At 40.5% G+C, this 22,606-nt stretch overlaps 1 protein-coding gene across 1 annotated transcript in view; it reads right to left on the minus strand.

The window, feature by feature from the left end:
- Positions 1 to 2,098: 2,098 nt before the first annotated feature.
- The window catches only part of LOC149298222 (WD repeat-containing protein 44-like), a 42,359-nt gene continuing 21,851 nt past the window's right edge, over positions 2,099 to 22,606 (minus strand). Inside the window, exons 3-20 of the mRNA XM_089487670.1 lie at positions 15,255 to 15,323; positions 14,473 to 15,094; positions 13,455 to 13,585; positions 12,057 to 12,158; positions 11,611 to 11,747; positions 9,613 to 9,696; positions 9,025 to 9,131; positions 8,370 to 8,521; positions 8,121 to 8,259; positions 7,743 to 7,807; positions 7,153 to 7,269; positions 6,166 to 6,288; positions 3,965 to 4,156; positions 3,549 to 3,650; positions 3,344 to 3,459; positions 2,803 to 2,930; positions 2,536 to 2,667; positions 2,099 to 2,193 (exon numbers count right to left, since the gene is read on the minus strand). Of these exons, the coding sequence (XP_089343796.1) occupies positions 2,099 to 2,193; positions 2,536 to 2,667; positions 2,803 to 2,930; positions 3,344 to 3,459; positions 3,549 to 3,650; positions 3,965 to 4,156; positions 6,166 to 6,288; positions 7,153 to 7,269; positions 7,743 to 7,807; positions 8,121 to 8,259; positions 8,370 to 8,521; positions 9,025 to 9,131; positions 9,613 to 9,696; positions 11,611 to 11,747; positions 12,057 to 12,158; positions 13,455 to 13,585; positions 14,473 to 15,094; positions 15,255 to 15,323 (2,613 nt within the window). The remainder of the gene's footprint in view (positions 2,194 to 2,535; positions 2,668 to 2,802; positions 2,931 to 3,343; positions 3,460 to 3,548; positions 3,651 to 3,964; positions 4,157 to 6,165; positions 6,289 to 7,152; positions 7,270 to 7,742; positions 7,808 to 8,120; positions 8,260 to 8,369; positions 8,522 to 9,024; positions 9,132 to 9,612; positions 9,697 to 11,610; positions 11,748 to 12,056; positions 12,159 to 13,454; positions 13,586 to 14,472; positions 15,095 to 15,254; positions 15,324 to 22,606) is intronic.

The following is a 22,606-nucleotide window of genomic DNA, read 5'->3' on the forward strand; positions in this document are numbered from 1 at the left end:
AGCAGTATATAATAGATATGAATATATAGATCTATATTATAGTAAACCCACATTGGGATAGTAGACCTGTATTTTCCCAAATCCTACCTTTACACCCCGTTCGTTTGGTGAGTAGCCTGTTATGTCATTATCCACAAGTGAAACATGTAAACAGATGTAACGCACACATAATCCTGTTTTGTTTTTTTTTTTTTTACATATAATCTGTGAAGGTTATGACATGCATCTCATGACATCACTTTGGTCATTGCCATAAATAAGAAAATGAGGCATTTATGTTTTTTGTGATCAGCTTTTAATTATATATATTTTTTTTTTTTCCTTAACACTGTTAACCATCAACAACATATTCTGGCTTATTCAGGCCAGAAAGTTATTTCATTGGTACATAGTGAACATATTTACATATATTTTAATTTACCCAGAATATCTGAACAGAAAAAAAAGCTTTCACTTAACTACAATAGTTAAAAAAAAAAATGTAAACAATTTTATCTCTTTTACACATTGGAAAGGAAAGAAACATAAAAAAACTAGAACAAAAATAAAATTCTGACTAGTTTTTAAGCAGAAGGAATGGGATTTGTTATAATTATATATATATATATATATATATATATATATATATATATATATTATGAACGACACAACAATTGTGTGTCTTAATTTGCAAATCAAGTAGATGAAGAAAATCCATAACAGAAGACAGAAACAGAAGCAAAAGGCTGCAGGCAAATCCCAGGAATTGTCAAGAATTTTGTACAATGTGTGACCCATAAGAAACAGATTTAATTTAGTCTATCTATCTACTAACAAAGAAAAAAAAAAAGCTTTGTGCAACAAAACATTTCTAGTAGCTTTTCAGTCACATGAAGAAATCAGCATACATGCCCCCATATAGGGAAAATAATAAAAAAAACACAAATGCACAACTGAAGAGTACTAGGTGGTTCATTTGCCAAAAAGGTGCTTCGTGTGTTGGCACCATTTAGCGAATAAGGCCATCTGTCTTTTCTTTATGGCCAGAAAACTTGCAATGCACATTTTAGTTTAATAGAATCAAGAGATTCAAGACAAGAGATTGCTTGGTGTCAACTAAAGAGTTCTTTTGATAAGCGCATTTAACCAATGAAGGCACGGGTGTTGGGTCAATGTCAGCTGGTGCCGCCTAACCATGCAGAGTGGCCGATTTTTGGCGTAAGTAATGTTGAAGAGGCTTGTAAAAACGCACACTTCTGCAGCACTAAAGCTTTAACACCTTTTCTGCCAGGAAAGTCAGAGAGTAGAAAAAAAAACATTGTGGTTATTTTTCTAACAGGAGATTGCTTAACATATTCTCCAAATGGCACCAAAAGGTAAAAGATATTACAGCAGCAGAATTCTCGTACTTCACACTAATTCCAAAACACTCGATTTGGAATTTCCAACACACTTGATTTTGTGGATCCAAACGGATTAAATCTACTGGCATTGATGTTATTCATATAATAGTCACAGGGAAATCCCAGACAAACTGGCTTCCCGCTTACCGAGAAGAAATGATGAGCATTTCATTAACGTTCATCTGGCGTTTACGTGATCTTTCATTAAAACAATGTCATTTAGAAAAAAATGTTCAACAGATTAGGGTTCAGGATAAACTGTGCATTTAATGGATGTTACAGAGTATCTTGTAAAGCGATCCAACGTTGTGAAAACAATTAACACAAGTAATTGTCTTGGAATTAATGAAGCTGGGATGCGTGAAGGTGACGGGACACCCATCCCAATGGTCCTAACATGAAAAATATGCAGGTCCACAACCGATAATCCATACAGCTAAGTATGGACGATAATGATTAATAGTTAATTAAGGAAAATGGAGCGCACTGCTTTACAGTTCACTGAGACAATTACATGCAACTATTTTAGGGTAAGCTAAAAGATCTAGATTGATGGAGAATAAAAGTTTAATAGCAGAATCCGTCAATATCATCTGCCTCTTTGACTACTAGAAGGAGAACGTTGCTGTAATATTGTCTACTCAATGGTCCTCAATCTCATTGTTTCTGGGAAAATGACCTACTAGTACTCAGAGCTAATGCAGCCAGACATAGATTTAAGATGCATTCTTCTTCTTGTTAACGAATACTTTGATTGCTCCTGTGAAATCAGCAGACAGAAGGACTTCTGTGTGATCAGACTTCAAAGCTCCTTAAAATACAAAAAGAAAATAATAATAATTTATTTCCAGAATATACACATTGGGCTTATTCACTAAAGAGCAAGTTGGGAGTTGCTAGATTTTACAGAGATGGGGTTGTTTTCTAAAATATCTCCATGGCAAGAAGCCAGAGCTAGAACATTAGAGATTGTAACACTACTACTTTTCATTAAACAAGAAACATATATGGGAGAAAACCACAATAAATCTTGTAAAATATGTCTAAAAATAAATATAGGTGTGACTATATAGGTGTCACTAGAGTGACTAAGATTATTTAAAATTATTTTTCATTTTAGCCTTCTATATGTTTAGGGTCAAAAAAAGCTCACCAGATGGTATTTTGTCAGATTCTGCCTGTTCCGCTTTATGATCAGGGTCTTGTCTTTCGGATGTTGCATCTGTTGACACCATCAGGCTTGGGTTTGGGGCAAAGATGGCGGATGTGACAACTGCATTGTGTGCTAAATGAAGACAGGGGGAGATCACACCAATTGCTGTCACTAGGATGGCTAGGACCTCTAGGCAATCATTATAGATGCCTCTAGGTTGACCACATAATAATAAATTGCCTGATGAAGACTATGTTATGAACGTACCTTTAATTCCTTCCCAGAAGTCATTGCGGTCTCTTCTAACAGACGTGTACTTGCTAAGGTCGTGGTATGTGCTCCAGATATAAACGTACTTGTCTTCTGAGCCACTTACAATATATGTATAATCATGGCTTTGGGAGTAAGCAAAAACAAATACTTTCATAAAAAAATAAAATGAGGTCAATCTTCACATTTTAATGACAGGTTCCAGCGTACAGTCACAGCTCAGATGCCTTACACCGGACTATACGGAAATTTCTGATTGTATAAAAATGCATTTTTAATGGGAAAATAATAAACAAAGCTTTACGTTGCAATCCTCTACTAATATACCGGCAGTTTTTCTGAAGATTGTAGCCACTCTCTGTATTTTATTTCCAGTTAAGCACCAGTGGTACTTGAATTTAATAAACTAGGAGCAATGGGTGCATGTTGGGGAAGGATTATTAATAACGGTAGGGCATAAAAACGTGTACGTCATTACGTGCGTCCCTTTTTATAGTAAACAGATGGCCTTTTTTCATTTACTGCAGACATGTTTTACCTGAAGCTCGCTTTAATTTGGCTGCTACTGTTGACACATCCTTTGTACTTCATTGATAAAGACAAATCTCTTAGGTCATACAGCCTTATCCTAGAGTCATTGGATGTAACAAGGATCTGAAAAAAAATAGATAAATCAGAATTAAAACAAAAACAAAAAAAATGTCTTAATAAGTTTAGTAAGAAAAGGGTAATCTCAGCCGTACCTTATTCTCTCCCGGCAATGGCTCAATTCCTGTGATTTTTCTGCCGACTCTGTTTCGCCCTCTGGTGGAGCGGACATGTATTTGCGTGTGATATTTCAAGTGCTAACAAAGTGAACAAAACACTTGTCACCAGCTACACAGACTAACAATTGGGTGAGAAAGAATAAAGTAGGCATATAAATGTCCTGGCTTTTTTCCCGTCTGATTGTAAACAAAAATAGGAAGGTGTAAAAGTGTTAACATTTTGGCTGCATTCTGTGATATAATAGAATAAGAAAATACTACTCATATCTAAGAGAGAACATTGCTATCAGTCAGTCCAAAGTGTCAGTTCATATAATTCCTCTGCCCTGTTCCTGTAAGTCCTAGCAAGCAGCTGAAAAGAAAAAGAAAAAAAAGATTTGAGAAAAGTATACCTCTGTATCGTAGAAGATGCACCTTCCATCATACGTGCCGATCACTGCATGTTTGCCGTTCTGGCAGAAATTTGCAGCCGTGATGAGCTTTGTCTGCCCATCGATCTCGTTCCACAAGGCGACTTTCTTGTCAGGAATGTTCCAGAGTCTGAGTTTGCCATCAAGGGAGCCACTTAGGAAGTATCGGTCATCCTACAGCGATGAATAAATAAAGTATACAGAGCACATCTTACCAGATAAAGCAAAATGTGTAGCTGGGTGAAGGGATCTGCAGTCCAGGAATGGCAGGATAGGATAGCATTCCTATCAGATCAGAGTGGTGTCTATGCAGATGAGTACAAGCGTCTTTAATCGTACAGAAGTGAATAATTTGGTAATTACACACTCCCAAACTAATTAATTGGGACCTACGTGCCACTAACTATGCGGAGGTGGATACATCAAAGTGGGAAGCGTGAATAATTTTCCGTACTTTGCCTAGGCGCTGTATACAATCGCCAAACAGGCTTAGGCAAAGTATGAAAGCATATTTGAAGCGTACCAAAGCATACCAAGCACAGAAGAGATTAAAAAAGGTTTCTGTACTTTATTATTATTTCCACTACAAATTGGAACTGATTGTTGTTCCATAAAACAACTTGGTTCAAAACACAGGTTTTCATACTTTGAATACAGAGCACTAGACATATCATATGATGGCAGGTTTACATATGACTATGACACTTAGTTTACTCTGTTATAGGTTTTCTTCTCCTTTTAAAATTCCACGAATCTTTCAATTCATTCCACCCATCTATAAAACTCAAAATGAATTTCTCAAAACACGGTGTGAGCTTCCTGGACTGCGCCATCACCGTCACCTCCGGCTTTCTTCACTCTTCCGTGTATAGAAAACCCACAGACAGGTACAGCTACCTTCACAATTCAAGCTTTCATCCCAAACACACTAAACAAGGTGTCATTTACAGCCAAGCCATAAGATACCACCGTATCTGCTCTGACACTCAGGACAGAGACAAACACCTGGGCGCGCTGGCAGAGTCATTTCAGAAAAAGGGCTACAAGGAAAAAACTATATCCCAAAAAATGAAATCTGCTTTAAGGACACCACGGGAAAGGCTTCTAGAATACAAAAAAAAGGATAACACAAGCAGGATCCCTCTGGTAGTTACCTACAAGCCAACTCTTGAGGAAATCCGCAAAATTATTAAAGACCTACAGCAGATATTCTCAGAAGACCCCATACTGAAAAAAATATTCCCTCAGCACCCAATACTGGCATTCAAACAACCACCAAACCTGAGAAAAAGATTGGTGCGCAGCAAACTGGCCCCAGAACAGGAGCATACACAGAATGGCACCGTACCATGCAACAAATCCCGCTGCAAACTTTGCCAACATATATGTGACAGCAACACAGCCAGTCACAACAACAAAACATACAGCATCAAAGACTCTTACTCATGTACATCGGCAAACGTGGTATACATGATACAATGCTCTGCATGTGACAAAGGGTGCTACATTGGAGAAACTGGGCTTAAGCTGCACCTTAGAATGAACCTGCACCGAAGCTCCATCAAAAACCATGAGGAAGAAAAATATTGCACCCCGGTAGGACATCATTTCACACAGAACAATCACTCCATCCAAAACCTAAAAATTAAAGTACTCAAAGGAAATTTCAGAGACTCTCAGGAAAGAAAAACATTTGAGATGAAAATGATTACACATTTTAACACCATAAAAGAGGGACTTAATGTGGGTTCTGGTTTCCTTACACACTACCAGAACTTCATATGAACTTCATCTAGTCATCCAATGTCTAATTGCTGTTATCTTTGTGGTTATTGGTTCCCTAAGTTTATTTGTTCTATCCCTGGGTTATCTCTCTACCTCTCTGCATTTCTCACCTCCAGACCTATTATTTACGACACCCCACTCAACCCCCCCCCCATACCATCACTTGTTTTAAGTTGTAACCTCTATCATGTTGATTAGTATTGCTTCAGACCTGATGAAGGGAGGATAACTCTCGAAAGCCTGTCTTTTTAATATTATGTTAGTCCAATATAAAAGGTATCACCGCATACTCTGCAATACTCTATGACATCGTATATACATATACACACATGCACACATGTATACACATAGATACATACCATACACACACACGACAAATTAAGCTTATGTTGACTCACCCTTGGATGGAAAGCTATTGCTGTAACAAAATCTATATGTTGGAAGCAACAGAGACATTCCCTCCTGGATATGTGCCAGAGACGGACGGTCTTGTCCATTGATGAAGACAGTAAGAAGTAGTTCTGGAGGACAAAGTATGTGATCAGTCAGAAATTTGAAAAAAGGAACGTTTTGTTCTTCCTAACAGCTCTAACTGCCTGAACGATTCCTGCAAACTTACAATTATGGATGATTGCTCAGCTATTCCATGCCTATAATTTTAACGTACTTTGGAGTCTCCTGTATAATCAGGACCTAAAAGCAGATGCCACTGCGTGGATAAAGGAACAATACGATTAAAGGGACAGCTTATGGTCCCTGATAGCCCCACTATACTGAATATTATAGTATTCTGCATTCTTCAAGAAACGGAAAAAAAAGCACTCTCAGATAGAAGCTTCAGCTGTGCAGCTGCCCTTCCTCCTCTGTGGTGTGACAATTCTTGACACCGATTGGCTGATTGAAGAAGCTTATCAGTGGCAAGGAAGCGCTCCCATTGAAATCAGTAGCAGTGCTTGATGCACATGGGGGTCTGAATAGAAGAAGCCGGTAGTGTTTGCTGAGCCAGCTCTGGAGCAGAGTATCACGTGCAAGAAGATGGTTCGGCCAAACACATACCCTGCACAGAAATAGCTAGAGGTGGGGAAAGGGGCAAATACACATGGGGGGATTTTATATAAACAGATACAATGGAAATTTAAAGGGACATCTCAGCTATCGCATGCATTAAAGTGTATATGATGGCTGGAGTGTCCCTTTAAAAGTCAACAAGTTTTTCATTTTCATTTTTAATAATTTCAAGACTGTATTAAATGAAATATTGATTAAATATAATTTTACATGGGACATATGTATTCTTCTAACACAGCTCTCTCTTACAAGTTATCCACGTTATCATCCTTTTGCCACACACAAAAAAAAAATGAAATCACATTCTATTCACTAACCTTAGACCAAGACAGGTCGAGAAGATCTGCTGTGTGTCCTTTGTATTTACAGAACGGAACCTGACGAAATGGTGCATTTTTATCATCTGTCTCCATATCGTCGGCTGCACTGTATGCCTACAAGACCAAAGAGAATCTAAACATTACAATTATAGCAGATTCCGCAGCGCTTATCCAACAGAGAGTAAAAACTGACAACATTAAGACACATTAAGGCAAGGAAAACAGGGTATGTTTTCATTAATTGCGTATTAACCCCTAATTGCACCTGCTTCACCGGTATAGAAATGTAATATAACGTTCGTTATAAGCACACCCTCATGCGTGGATAAGCTTATTTCCCTCGGTAAATGTGGAGAGAATCATAGTGATTGTAATGCAGCCCCTGAATACATTATATGTTTAGTGGATACCTATGGTACTGGTCTTCTGCCTGAGAAACTGAATGCAATTAACACTGATGAAAGATATTTTCTTTAATCATACCGACTCTTACAATGATAATATTTTGGACTTTATTAAATAGCCACAATCTCCTCTAATGCAGTAATGTCACGTTTGTCAGTAACTGCAATGTGTGAAATACTTACTCCTCCATCTGTATCAGATTTGGAAGAATTAAGACTTTCCTGAGATGGAGAGGGCGAAACACGTCCTAAAAAAACATTTAAAAAAAACATAAAAAAATAATCAATGCATTAAATATGATCAATGACTAAGAAATTATTCTTATTTATACTTTCTTTATGATTCTAATTGTACATAGCCCCGTACCCTTCATCTGGTTTTTAAGCATGGAAATTTTTTCATTTCTTCTAAGTGTCGTGGGACCCCAGGGTAAATAATCTCTTGGGACGTGCTCGGAAGGGGCTGGCGGGCTCTGTAAATGTCCGGTGATCTCTCTCTACGCCAAAACAGTACAACCTCCCTCACGTTCCATTCTACAATTTACTTATCAATCAATATACCTTCTGTGTTATACTTGATCCGCATGTTATTGAAATAATCAAAGGCATTTTTCAGGACCCATATGCGGACTACGTTATCTTGTCCGGCTGTGGCAAGCAATCGTCCGCAATGAGAAAATTTCATGGTCCACACAGCCCCCTGGTGATAAAAGAAGGAAAACCCACAGCCATCAGATCCTGGAACATTGAACAAGGTAATAATTACAAGATATCAGCACGACAACACAACTATAAAGCCAAAAGATATACCATATGCTCCCCACTTAGATCTTGCACCACTTTGATTTGATCAAAGTCATATGGCCCCTTGAAGCCATGCGCAGCTTTGAACTTCACGGGCCTGGTGTATGGCATTCCTTCATCATCACTGGAAGATGGGTCATCAGGGTCAGTATGGAAAACTACGGAGGCAAATGGGATTTAAGCATGAGTAATGTAGCCCAAGACATCGTACAGAAATAGCGACACCATTAGAATCAAACCGTCGGGTGCTGGACATTATCGAGTCCTGCACCAGTTTACTACGAAGCTTAACTGTTAAGATTAACAGCCTAGAGGAGGATTATGCATTAAAGTCCTGTGAGTAGTGACAAAACACACATGGATGAAACATTTCTACTCTAGAAATCTGTCACTAGCGTATTCTTTACAGCAGACAGAAAAGTCACACTAAATCATTTGTACAAGTTAACTAGTATTTTTATATCACGCCATCCTCCCGGTGGGACTCAAAGCACTTTCTTTGCACGCGCACTCAGAATTAACCAAATCATCAGCTGAATAATAAATGTTATCTCACGGGCTATCTCACATTTTAGTGATAACTACATCTGCATATATTTTTTTTACACTTTTTTTAGGTTAAATCTCTGGATCTCACTGCCAACAATAAAAGAAAACAAACCTTCATCCCGGACACTTTTCACTTTATTCACAGCTCTCTCCCCATACTCTTCTGCCAGATGCTTTGCTCTTTTCACAGATTTTCCTAAAAACTTTTTGAACTGAGTCCTTGAAAACAGTAGTAAACAGAACAAATGCTTCATTTAAATATAAAATTTAAGGTCAATCGGGGTCTTACTGCAGAAAAAGCTCCCTGTGGCCGGCTCTTCCTAGTGCAAAATGTAAAGTCCACGAGGTTAAATGATCTCCCAGGCTTAGTGAATACACCTCTTAGGAACTGTTTGGAATGATTTCGAAATTGCACTTTAACCCATTTCATGGAAACAATATGATTAGGGTGACAAACAGTTATATGCATTTCTTAAGGGTGTCTCTATTCACTAATAAGCCATGTGCCAAATACTACTATGAACACTTGATCCAAATCTAGCAGTGGAGTGCATCCAGTAGTGGAGGGGTTAACAAGGCCTAGAGATCATAAAATCTAAAGTTGGTTAACCGATCCATTGCCAGAGATGACAACAACAAAATGAACTGCTCTGCCGGAGATCAGATGGGATCATTTCAGCTGATCCAGCAATAAGCTTACGTTTTTTGCTTCAGCTTTCCACCGTCCGTATCTGCCTGATGAGACGGAGGTTTCTCCTCATCGTCTGACTGCACCGCATCGTTACTGTAAAACATTTAAGACAGATACTTAGTAAGACAAGCTGGCCAGCAAACTCCTACATTGTATAACGCATCCAAGTCTCCAGCTGACATACACCAGCGATGAATATACGACAGGTGGCGGATCCAATTATTCAGATTATTTCCGGTTAGATAATGCTCCAAAAGGAGAGCAGCCTGCTTTTAACTAAACTAGCAAAAATGGATATTTCAGTAGATCTGACCAAATACACAGGTGCAAAATACAAAGAATCAAGAGATCCTCCCTTGTACATTTTTAGTATAAAATAGCTTCATAGTTTTATTTTTTTTCCTTTTTCAAAACAGTATTTTAATCCACAAATTCACGAAGTCCTAAACTCTCAATTATGTACATATGGTCTAAAGATGCTGATCTACACACAGGAGGCGTAAGGCCCCGTAGGCGCTTAAACTATGATTTTACTTTTGCTACAGTGCGGCTGTCTATTCTTCATGCTGCAGTCGCGTCTTAAGTGTCAGGAGATGGACTGTAGGGGGGGACCGGCCATGCGGAGAGTCTCTCTGTACTAGAACGTCAGTGACTCGAAATTTTACATAATTGGCTCTACTTGAGCAAACTGGGGGACGCCTGATGCACTGTTTTGGCGCATTCACAGCAACAGGATCTTTCATTCTCGATTTTGGGGCTTTGTATTTATTTAGCTTAATGAATCAACATCTTTACAACCTCAGCAACTTAAAACATGTCAAGAAAGCAGATTTCTGCCAACGGAAGCCGGGGTAACATTGTGAATGTCACTAATGACAGCTTTCAGCATGCTAATGCGTAGCCTCAGACAGCTCACCTCATGCATTAAGGGGAAATGCGTTCAAATATTCTATCTGTATAAACAGAAATATTCATAAATAAAAAGGTTTAAACTCTGGGAGGACCAGTGTTCCTTTCTACCACTTTTTCTCATGGAAAGATATTAGTCATGATTGAGAACAATGTTCAGGGTTAGCATATATATATATATATATATATATATATATATATATATATATAAAAGAAAAAGTGAGGCTATCGGACTTTAGAAGCTATTGTATTGATCTCTGCTGTTGAGTGAGAAAAACATGATTGATAAAATAATCATTTAAAAGCATTTGTTTCAAAGATGCCAACCATGAAATGTTAAAATAAATAAAGGCTCCAGGCACTCAAGGGTTCCAGCTCAGGCAGATTTATTGAAGGACGACAGCAACGTTTCGACCTCACAATGAGTGCCTGGAGCCTTTATTTATTTTGATCTACTGGGGAGCCGGCCCTTCCTGGCACAGTTAAGCACCTGAGTTCCTTTGGTGTGTGTGCAAATTCTTCATTCTGGTGACTTGCTAACCATGAAATGTTGGCATGAACAAAAACCGGAGATAAATTGTTACAGCATGTATATCGAAGCCTGCACATCGTGTGGGTTTCCCCCCTCGGTCTAATCTAGAAAGTATCAAAATAAATGGCATATGAACTGTCGGATATGTAGCAAGATCCAGATATTTCCTGATGTGAAACCTTATCTGCGTCATTGTTGGATTTAGCACATTAATGGCAGGACCTGCACATAGCCTTTAATACACTACTATTATAGGTTAGTCTGTTCTCAAATAAAAGGTTATTATTTCCATCCAAAACTCCTTTTATCAAACGCCTCAAAAGCAAACCCACTAATTATCTAACATGTCAGGAAAAAGAAAAGAACTCTACACAGAGTTTCCTATGAGAGTGGTTCTATATACATATATTTATATTTTGCTTTGAAAAAAAACTATACGTATGTGCAACTATATGCATTTCAACGTAGAGAAACTGACAGCACCAGGACGGGTTCCCAGGTTTACACACACAGCTTTCTTTATCTATATGCCAATACAGAATTCAGATGACGCAGACTTATCTCACCTGACATATTCCTTTGTCCTCCTCATGATATGCAACGTCAATGGGTTAATGCCAGTAGGTAGTTTTTCTTCAGCCAGACTCAGGGGGATTTCTTCTCCTGTATCCAAGTTTTTAATCATTACACTGGCTAAAATCTCCTGCAAGAATACAAGTGTTTTAAATGGTGCTAACCTGGTAAAAAGTCATTTTACCAAAGTGCCAAAAAGGCTGAACACACACCCAAAAAACTATTCCAAATTCAGCCTATTGCATATCAGAGACGCTGCTTCTGATAACAAATTATATGAATATATTTAAAAGCATAAAATAAAAATACTTTACTATGCACAGAGTACAGAATAAAAGTGGGCAGACATTTTATACAACATGGACAACAACTCCCATCATGTCTATATAAAACTATAAGTTGGAAGGCAGCAGGATTGCCAAAGCAAGCTTCTCAGTACCTCATCTGTGAGCTCCCGTCCTGAGTTAGAACGAGGTCGTTGGGGACCGTGGCTTTCGCTTGATGTAGAGGAAAGCTGGCCATCCGCAGCCTTCCCATTCTCCTAGGAACAAAATACATACGATGGGTTAATGGGAAAGCATCCACATGCATGTGTCGTACATAATGATACCGGATAAAGACATTGCTAATGTATGATAGTTTGTGTTTAGTCTTAAGGTAATTTATACATCGGTACAAATCTACCATTAACTAACTCCATGTAAAATACCGTATTTTTCGCTCCATAAGACGCAGTTTTTTTCCTCCCAAAGTAGGATGAAAAATCAGCCGCGTCTTATGGAGCGAAGATGCAGGCAGGCAGGCAGGGAGGGGGGGGCAACGATATACCGTATTTATCGGCGTATAACACGCACTTTTTTAACTAAAATCCGGAGCTTAAACCCTACCTGCGTGTTATACGCCGATAAATCCGGGGTCGCAACTGAGGCAGGCGGCGGCGGCCGCCAGCAGAGGAGTCCTGGATTTCTGCCAGTCAGGGGGGCCCAAGGGGTGCCGAGCGGTTGCTGAAGACAACCGCTCGGCAACTCTCGGGCCCCCCTGCCTGACAGATATACAGGAATCCTTTGCTGGCGGCGGCCGCCACCGCCGCCTGCCTCAGCGCTTCAACTCCTGTGTTGGAAGCGTTTGTCTCGGGTGCCGGCGCTTTACGCTGGGCGCCGGCATATGACGTCAGACGCCGGCGCTCAGCAGTGAAGCGCCGGCACCCGAGACAAACGCCTCACGCTTCCAACACAGGAGTTTAAGGTAAGTGACCGGGGCGGGGGGGGGGAGATCCTGAGAAGGGGGGGTTAGGGAGTTAGAGGGGAGATCCTGAGAAGGGGGGGTTAGGGAGTTAGAGGGGAGATCCTGAGAAGGGGGGGTTAGGGAGTTAGAGGGGAGATACTGAGAAGGGGGGTTAGGGAGGGAGGTCTTACTGTGTGTGTCTTACTGTGTGTGTGTGTCTCACTGTCTCACTGTGTCTGTGTGTGTCTTACTGTGTCTGTGTGTGTCTTACTGTGTGTGTCTTACTGTGTTCATAGCTTATTCAGTTATTGTAATAAATATTTTAGCCCATTTTTTAGCTCAAAATATTTTTTCCTTTTTTTTCTCCTCTAAAATCTAGGTGCGTCTTATCAGCAGGTGCGTCTTATAGAGCGAAAAATACGGTAAATTCTGCAGCAAATACTAACTGATGAGTAATTACCAGGACTTCCCACTGGTTTACTCAGTGGGTAATGCGCTCTTTATAAATATGGAGTATAGCGTCAGTGTACCTGGTGCTGAACATATGATACACAGGCGCTTACCACGTTTCTACAACCAACACCTGGCAATGCGTTTATTACAAGAGACCCACCTGAGCAGTGACTACTTTGTCTCCACTTGTAGCGCTGGCCAGATCCAGTGAATGCTGTGAATCTCTGTTCATTGCCTCGGCCATGGGGTTTGGTGATAGAAGGCTACCAGCCAAGAAACTCTCCTTTGAAACTGTAAGGCACCAAAACAAGAGCAAGCTCAACTAAAGGAAAGGCCTTGCGGGCTGTACAGACATCTCATGATTACAAAATGATAAATAATTACAATTATCCCACTAATAATAATAATTTAACGGCTATTCTTTTTCCCCACATGACAAACCCACGTGAGGCTCCTTACATTATTATAAACCAAGCACAGCTGTCTGTGGGGAGTTCTGCTTCAGCAGCAAGTCAGCCTCCATTAGCCTACATGGTTCAGACTGCATTTTCATCCTGCGTTTGATTTAACCCCTTAACGTCCATAGACGGGTCGGCATGTCATGCAAAATGTTCACTTAACGACCTATGACGTGCCTGACACGTCATGGCATTAAACAAGCTTAGCAAGTGATCAACTATCACTTTCTTCGCTTAAACGGTGTTGCTGTAATGCCTCGATGTCGAGTGATATTTACTACTAGCTGAAAGCTCATGGGAATTAGGGGGGAAATTTGTGAAGGACCAGCGATGTAAACCAATAATCAGGAATCATAATTTCCTTAAATCTGCTCAATGCTGTTAACGGACCAGAGTCTCGGCTGTTCCGGGTCACCGTCAGCCAATTGGCCAGTATATCCCTTACACAAGCCAGATCAGGTACAATCTGACATGGGATGGACAATCATCAGCAGTTTATTTCTGGCTAACCTCTGTCGCCATATCTACAAGCTATTTCTTTATGTATTTTTTCTTTTGTTACAGAGGGTGTGTTAGACTACGAGACTGGAAAAATGGCTGGAAAACCGAGCCTCGTACTGGCTGGGAGGCAGGAGGGGATATATATTAACTTGTATAAATGCACTGATGTTCACTGAACAAAACGCACCTTCACTACTTCAACTTAGTAAAAATACTCACAGTCCAAACCTGAAGACCTTGGGCTCTCATATTCAGAGTCTTTCTTCTTGCGTGGTGGTGGCGCCAGTCGCGCAGGAGGCGGCGGCCTTGGTGGGGGGACATTAATTGGAGGTGGAGGTCGCGTGGGTCCAGATTTCTTTGTACTTGCTACAATATCGGGTTCGACTGTGATCTGTCTGGGTGGCTTAGCAGGTGCGAGTTGTTCTATAGTATCACAGGACGATGTATCTGAAGACGGATCCTCGGTCTCCTTCTGCGTAGCCTCCTTGCAAACTATTGAGCTGTTTAGGTTGTCAACAATTTCTGTAATCTTTTGATCTTCTATTAACTCTATAATGTCTGCAATTGTAGGAGGTTCTTCTGACTGTGATAAGACTTGGGGACTTGGGGCTTTTGAAATCTGGGTGGCTTCAAGCTTTCCATCTGCACTTTGTTCTGGTGATGGATCTTCTGAATCATCATGGAAGGTTGTCCTGGTGACTACTACCTCAGGAATATTGCCAAGAAGACTCTGATGTGTGTTCGTGGATGTTAGATCCAATGTCTCATCTTTCTCTGTACTTCTGTGCTCAACATGTACAGCATCGCACTTCTGGGTTGCTTCAATAATGCTATCAATGATCTAAAAACAATATATGTTACAGAAAACACATCAATAAACAGCTAAGATGGGAACTTAATGGTAATGCATCTCAAATCCATTTATTTAAACATAGTAAAAAAGTTTTCCAAGCTCTTCTCCTCTGCTATAAACCCAAATTAGTTCTTCAGGAAAAACCTACCTCTTTAGGGTCATCTTGCTTTGGGTCTGCGCTTTCTGGGCCTGATGTTTCAGGATGGCTGATCTCTTCCTGTAAAACAATCCATAAGCTTTCAAACGCTTCATACATGAGAATCACACAAAATCACACAGAAGCAGGCTCTATACAACATGCCATACAAACGCCTCATCATGGGAGACCCACACTAGCCAGAGTTAAACATATGGGGTCCATACCAAGACAATCATGATACTGATCTCGGGTCGCAAGGTCTATTTTCCTTCCTTACCTTTCAAAAAGTAATGGCTGCACTTCTAGGATCCATTGCTGGTTGAGTCTAGGGCTGAAACAACTAATCGATAAAATCGATAATAATCGATAATGAAAATCGTTGTCAACGATTTTCATTATCGATTAGTCGAATCGATTTTCATAGATTATAAATAGAGTTTTTTGGTCTTTTAAAAAGACTCCTCACCTTATATAATCCGACCTCAAACAGAGATCGGATTATAACACTAGAATCCAGATCCCCCACAACGCTGCAGGGGACCTGGATTCCCCTCACTGTCGGCCGGTGGGTGTCCGCGCGATGCGCACAGACAACTTCCGCCCCTCCCCTCCATTTCCATACACCGCTCTGCCTCTCTCCCGACTCCCTGGTGTTTTGTGAACCTCCGTTGCTGACAGGCACTTAAACTGCAGCTTCATAGAAGCCTCAGCATAAGTGAAGGTGAGTAACGGAGGCTGTCTGTGTACATCGTGCAGACCCCCACCGGCTGACAGAGATTCGAGGTCTCCTGCAGAGGATCATCCTCTCTGTCAGCCGGTGGGGGTCAGCACCCTCCCATACACCACTCTGCCTCTCTACCCGGCTCCCTGGTGTCTTGTGAACCTCCGTTGCTGACAGGAGGCAGAGTGGAGTATGGGAGGGGGGAGGAGGCAGAGTGGAGTATGGGAGGGGGGAGGAGGCAGAGTGGAGTATGGGAGGGGGGAGGAGGCAGAGTGGCGTATGGGAGGGGGGAGGAGGCAGAGTGGAGTATGGGAGGGGGGAGGAGGCAGAGTGGCGTATGGGAGGGGGGAGGAGGCAGAGTGGTGTATGGGTGAGTTATAGTGGTGTATGAGGGGTATAATGAATTTCAGGGTAGCAGAGTGGTGTATGGGGGTGTAATGGATTTCAGGGAGGCAGAATGGCATATCTGGGGGAGTTAGAGTGGTGTATAGGGGGAGGTAGAGTGGTGTATGGGGGGGTATAATGAATTTCAGAGTGGCATATCTGGGGGAGGCAGAGTGGTGAATCAGGGAGTATAATGAATTTCAGGGTGGTGCAGGGCATTTATGGGGAGCGGAGTGGCATATCGGGGTGCACAGTGGCATATAGGGAGGTATAAGGCATAAATGGGGGCGAGTAGCATATTGGAAGTTATAAGGCATACACGGGGGTATAAGGCATATCGATATTAGGCATATCAAGGGGTAAAAGGTTTATCAGGGGGCTCAGTTGCATATCACTGGCATATAAGGAGTATAAGGCATATCGGGGGCACAGTGGAATCTGTTTTTATTAAATATGAAAAATAGTTAACATATGAATTAATATTTACTAATAACTTTGTATTAAAACCTAGTTTGAGAAACACTGTGTTTGGGTTATTTTATTCTTTTATTGGGTTCTTTATAGCTTTTATTATTATGTCAGTAAAATAAGAAGGTGAATAGAGAGAGGTCATTGCAATAAAGAGATGAAAGTGTAAATTGTACGTTTTTTTATTACATTATTTAAAAAAAAAAAAAAATTGCATTTTTTATCCGATTAATCGAAAAAATAATCGGCCAACTAATCGATTATTAAAATAATCGTTAGTTGCAGCCCTAGTTGAGTCGAGTAGTACCACATTTGAGTACGGACATTTATATGCACCTGCCTGATATTAAACAGTTGACAGTTTGCTTGCTATTTTTCTGCACCAGTCTGCAAGTCACTCACCAGAGCAACTGTAAACCGCAACTCCTATCATGCTCAACTAGAAGCCAAAGTATTATTGTCAAACAGCAACTATTATCAGAGACTACGCAGGACACTGAAGTACCACGACAAGCTCCCAAATCCTGGGACTGTCCTGGGGAAGTTGACAGTTGGTAAACATGGGGACACAAGAAAAAGGGGACAATTTAAGTAATGATATATATATATATATATATATATGTATGTATGGGTGCGTGTGTGTGTGTGTGTATATATATATATATATATATATATATATATATACATACATACACACATATCTGCTAAACATTTGTATCAAGTAACCTCTGGGAAATATGCAAACCAAGTCTGTTTCAGACAATCCATTTTAAATATACAATGTGCACATAAAGACTTTCCCCCTTTACATACACCACGGGGGCTGAGTGCCGGGGTAGGACCTCATCGCGTCTAAGACGTGCCGACGAACCTCGACAGACATAATGGGCTGCCACATAGTGTAGTAACATGTATGGATATTAGTGGAATATGCGTGGGACATATAATTCACATTTCCCTACCATGGTTTCTGCAACTGTAGGGGATTTTTCTCAAAGCATAGTGTGCATTCAGTGGGGGATGGTGTCACATATGCCTCAAGTGCCTATTTTTTCTTTTGGGGGGGGGGCTGAATCCCAATGTCCCACTTTCTAGGAACGGGTGGATTTGGGTATATCCCAGTGCAATTGTGTAAATTAAACGTTGTTCTTCTTTTCAGTACTGAATACTTTTAAAACAGCCATGAATACTACATACAATAATTGTTCCAAAGAAACACAATCTAGTATTTGAAATACATTCCCATGTTGTTGATTAAAGCTCCAATGATCAATCTGGCACATGTTGACATTTTTAAAAACAAATAGACTTCATAAAAGGAATGTGCGTCTTTTTATTTGGATTATTTCCTGGAGGGCTTTAATGTGGGATGGGGGGGGGACGGGCAATGTCCACAATTTTCTTTGCACTAAAAACTATAAACCCTATGGAGACCCTCACACCACATGTTTAATTTGAGTTGGGCTCAGGAACTGGGTGTAGGGGGTATTTCCCTTTTTCTGGGGGAGAAAAATCAGGTTCGAGTTGTAATAAGCCCATGTTGTCGATAAAACGTTCCATTCCCTACCGATGCGCTGATAAATGTAATAAGGCTGTCAATATTTCAGGCCAGTAAGTAATCAGATTTGAAAAAACACGGATATCCTCTGCTCAGATTAAACGCGATGTTTAAAAGCTCCCATCGCCGGGTTATTCATGGTTATCACCTAAAGAAACCTGTAACCTCTATGTCTGCACAGAGAAAACACAGCCTGGCGTTCACATTTGATGAGAAGACTTACTTCTTACAAGACATTTTGAGAAGATGGGGAATTTATTTTCCAGAAGTGCTATTGCGGATCCAAATCCTAATGAAGATGGCTGCGATATGGACGACCAGGTGGAAGACAAACACACTGGAGCCTGCTCCAGTCCGGTAAGATAGGAGGGCAGGGGTGATATATTTAGGACAGGGGTCATACCCCGCCTTCTCTCTTCCCTTTCAGACTTTTGTATGATTTTGCAAATATGTTTTATATTTCCAATACTCATGTTCTTTCCCACCTAGTCTCCTACCTAAATGGCCCCAAGATGAGCCAAATAATGACAATGAAGGAGAGACTATTCAGAGGCCATTAAAACAACTGATTTTACCTCAGCTCCAGCCTCGACATCCTTAGTAAGTACCGTTTAGAAAGTCCAATGAACATTTGGTTGCAGTTATTTCTTTAGTGCGCTCATGAGGCTTTTCTTTCTTTAACGTGATGTTTGTTTCTTTCCAAACCTTAGTCAAGCCTGGACAAAACAAGTCACTGATCATGGAGCATCAATTCCAGCCCAGGCTCCTATAGTAAAAAAGGTTTCCCAAACTACGAACTGTGGGAGAATATACCTTATGGGAACCATGACCCCCTACGAGGAAACAATGAGGTAAACGTAGGGTGAGGTCTACAATCTATAACTTGCAGAAGCCCACATTACTTACCCTTCAACATATCATTTTGACCTTAACCTGTATGTATAAGATTGTTAATAGCCAACAGGGGTGTCGGTCCTTTCTGTAGGTATTATCTGTGCATCTCTTTATTGACTCCTTAACCCCTTCGAGACAAAGGCTGATTTTACTTTTTGTACCCTTTGTGACAATGGCCTTTTTAACATTTCTGCGCTGCTTGTGTTTAGTTGTAATTTTCTTCTTTCCCGTTTACTGAACCCACACACATTAGATATTGTTTTTTTCAGGACAAGAAGGGCTTTCTTTAGATGACATTGTTTTGATTGTATCATATTATTTACTATTAAAAAAATTATAAAATATGGTGAAAAATTTAGAAAAAAATGACTGTTTCTAACTTTTAGTTGAAAAATCTTTTACTCATCTATAAAAGGTAATGAAAAAACCTGCTAAATAGATTCTACTATTTGTCCTGAGTTTAGAAATACCCAATGTTTTTATGTTTTTTTGCTTTTTTCTACCCATTATGGGGCAATAAGTACAGGTAGCGTTTTGCTATTTCAAAGCCATTTTTTCCAAATCTGGTAATTCTTCCCCCCATGTGCCATTTCGGGTATCTTTGAACCCGGCCAATGCAATTTACCCCATCAAGTCATATATTTTTGAAAACTAGACAGCCCAGGGTATTCCAAATGCTAGTATTTTAACTCTTTCCATGCACCATATCTACCACCAGTCTGTCAAACTTTATGGTAGTCATTTTTTTGCATTTGTTTTGTCATACACATTTTACTTCAGGTATGAATTAAAATGTTCTAGTTTATGTCACTATCACAAAACACCCCAATATGTGTTCAGCAACATCTCCTGAGCGCAGCGATACCCCACATGAATGATTTTGCCTGGCTGTTTGGGGGCAAAAGGGCCACATTTGGGGCATGCGCATTTTTCAATGTTGAACTTTGGCATTTGGGGATCCACTGCCCATGCCCTATTTGGTACATCTTTGAGCCGGGCCATTTCAGTGTGCCCAATAAACCCATATATTTTTGAAAACTAGACACCCCAGGGTATTTCAAATGCTAGTATTTTAACTCTTTCCATGCACCATATCTACCACCAGTCTTTGTCAAACTTTGTGGTAGTCATTTTTTTGCATTTGGTTTTCCACACACATTTTAATTCAGGTATGAATTAAAATGTTCTCGTATATGTCACTATCACAAAACACCCCAATATGTGTTCAGCAACATCTCCTGAGTACAGCGATACCTCACATGAATGATTTTGCCTGGCTGTTTTGGGGCAAAAGGGCCACATTTGGGGCATGCGCTTTTTTCAATGTTGAACTTTGGCATTTGGGATCCACTGCCCATGCCCTATTTGGTACATCTTTGAGCCGGGCCATTTCAGTGTGCCCAACAAAACCATATATTTTTCAAAACTAGACACCACAGGGTATTTTAAATGCTGGTATTTTAACTCTTTGCATGCACACATTTTACCACCAGCATTTTTTCAAAGTTTGCAGCAATATTTTTGTGTGTGTATTTTTCCCACACACACCTACTTTATGTATGAATTTACAGCTCCTGGTATATGCCGCTGTCACACGACACCCCATAATGTGTTCAGCAACATCTCCTGAGTGCAGTGATACCCCACATGCATGGGTGTGTCATTTTTGGGGGGAACTAAAAGGCCACATTTGGTACGTGTGCATTTTTCTAATTGGAAATTAGATGTGTGGCCATCCTCCCCCCCGTGTTAATTGGGACGTTGTTGAACCTGGCCCATTCAATTTACCCCATCAAATCATACATTTTTTAAAAGTAGACACCCCACGGGCATTTAATATGCCAGTATTTTAACTCTTTCCATGCGAGAATTGTTTTAAGCTAATATGCTAATTTTAGGACTTGCTCACAAAAATATATTTTTTATATATATATATATATTTTTTTTATTTTTTTTTAAAAAAAATTTAACATTTTTTTTCAACTTGGAGGTTCCCCTGATAGTGACATCAGTGGGAAATGATTTTTACATTTTACTGTTTTTTTACTATTTTTTTCTAATTATTATTAATTTTATTTTTTAATTTATTTTTACTAATCACACTGTGATTAGAAAGCTGGGCTCCATTGACTTGCATGGTGAATGCAGTACCTGTATTCAACCTGCAAGTGGAGCCAAAGTTCTCTAGATGGTCTGGACTATCTAGCGAACTTTTAAAATTTGTGGTTCCTGTTACAGGACGGCGGCCATCTTCCTTGATGGCGAAGATTGCCGGCAGCTGCGGCTGTGACCGCTCTCCGGAGCGGTCACAGCCCATCAAAAGGTTAGTGTTTGGTGTCGCTGGATGCCTCCTGATCGAGGCATTCCAGCGACACCATTTAAGTTTAGGAGGCGATCGGCGATCGCCTCCTAAACGCTTTTAAAACGGGCGTCCGCCGCCATACAAAGTATGGCGGATGTTGACGCCCCGTGGAGGGGCCAGAGATGGCCCCTTCGTGCCGATCGCGGCGTTGCTGAATGCCTCGACGTCGAGGCATTCAGCAACGCTTTTTGGGTGCAGAAAGCGATAGTAGATCGCTTTCTGCACCCGTTTAAAGACGTGCCGGTCCTGGCACGTCAATTGTCGTAAAGCACATGCTTTTCCGTGCCGTGCCAGGACCGGCAATTGTCATTAAGGGGTTAAAGATGATATATGACAGCTTTTCCCGCATATGTATAATAATCCCTCTTCTGGCTGCCTTTAGGTCTAGAGCTCTTGCAAGATCTATACAGCAAATGTAACCCTCTGATATGATTTTAAGATTGCCATTATGTTTTATTTTTCCAAAGTTCATTTTTTCTTTCACTCTTTGTCTTTTACGTCAAAGGCCCCAACCCTGAGCCCAAAATCAAAGCCACACGACACACTTTTCTGAGGCCAGGCTATAAAGCTAATAATATGTTACCTGGCTTTTCGTTCTCTGACACGATGGTTGTTTCTTTCCAAACCTACAGGGATGCCTTGTTGGAGATGCATCGTTACAGACCATCGCGTCCAATCCCAGCTACACCGATAAACGCTTACCCAACCAAAACCGGGAGTAACGTTTTCTGGGGAAGACCGAACCTCTACCAGGATAATAAAAGGTAAATGTAGTATGAGGTCTAAAAGTGTAGACTAGTTACAAACGTTATACCCAATTACCTACCCCTGTCAACCCTCCAAATTTGTATCTGTAACTTGCAGAAGCCCACGTTACTTACCTTTCAAGCCACAATTACCATCTCAAAACTGTATGTATAAGACTGTTAATAGTCAACAGGGTTTATTAACCGCTAATTATTCCAGATCACCAG

This window comes from Sceloporus occidentalis, unplaced genomic scaffold (assembly GCF_023333645.1).
Source record: "Sceloporus occidentalis isolate IW3139 unplaced genomic scaffold, rSceOcc1.0.p SCAF_34, whole genome shotgun sequence".
Lineage (NCBI taxonomy): Eukaryota > Metazoa > Chordata > Lepidosauria > Squamata > Phrynosomatidae > Sceloporus > Sceloporus occidentalis.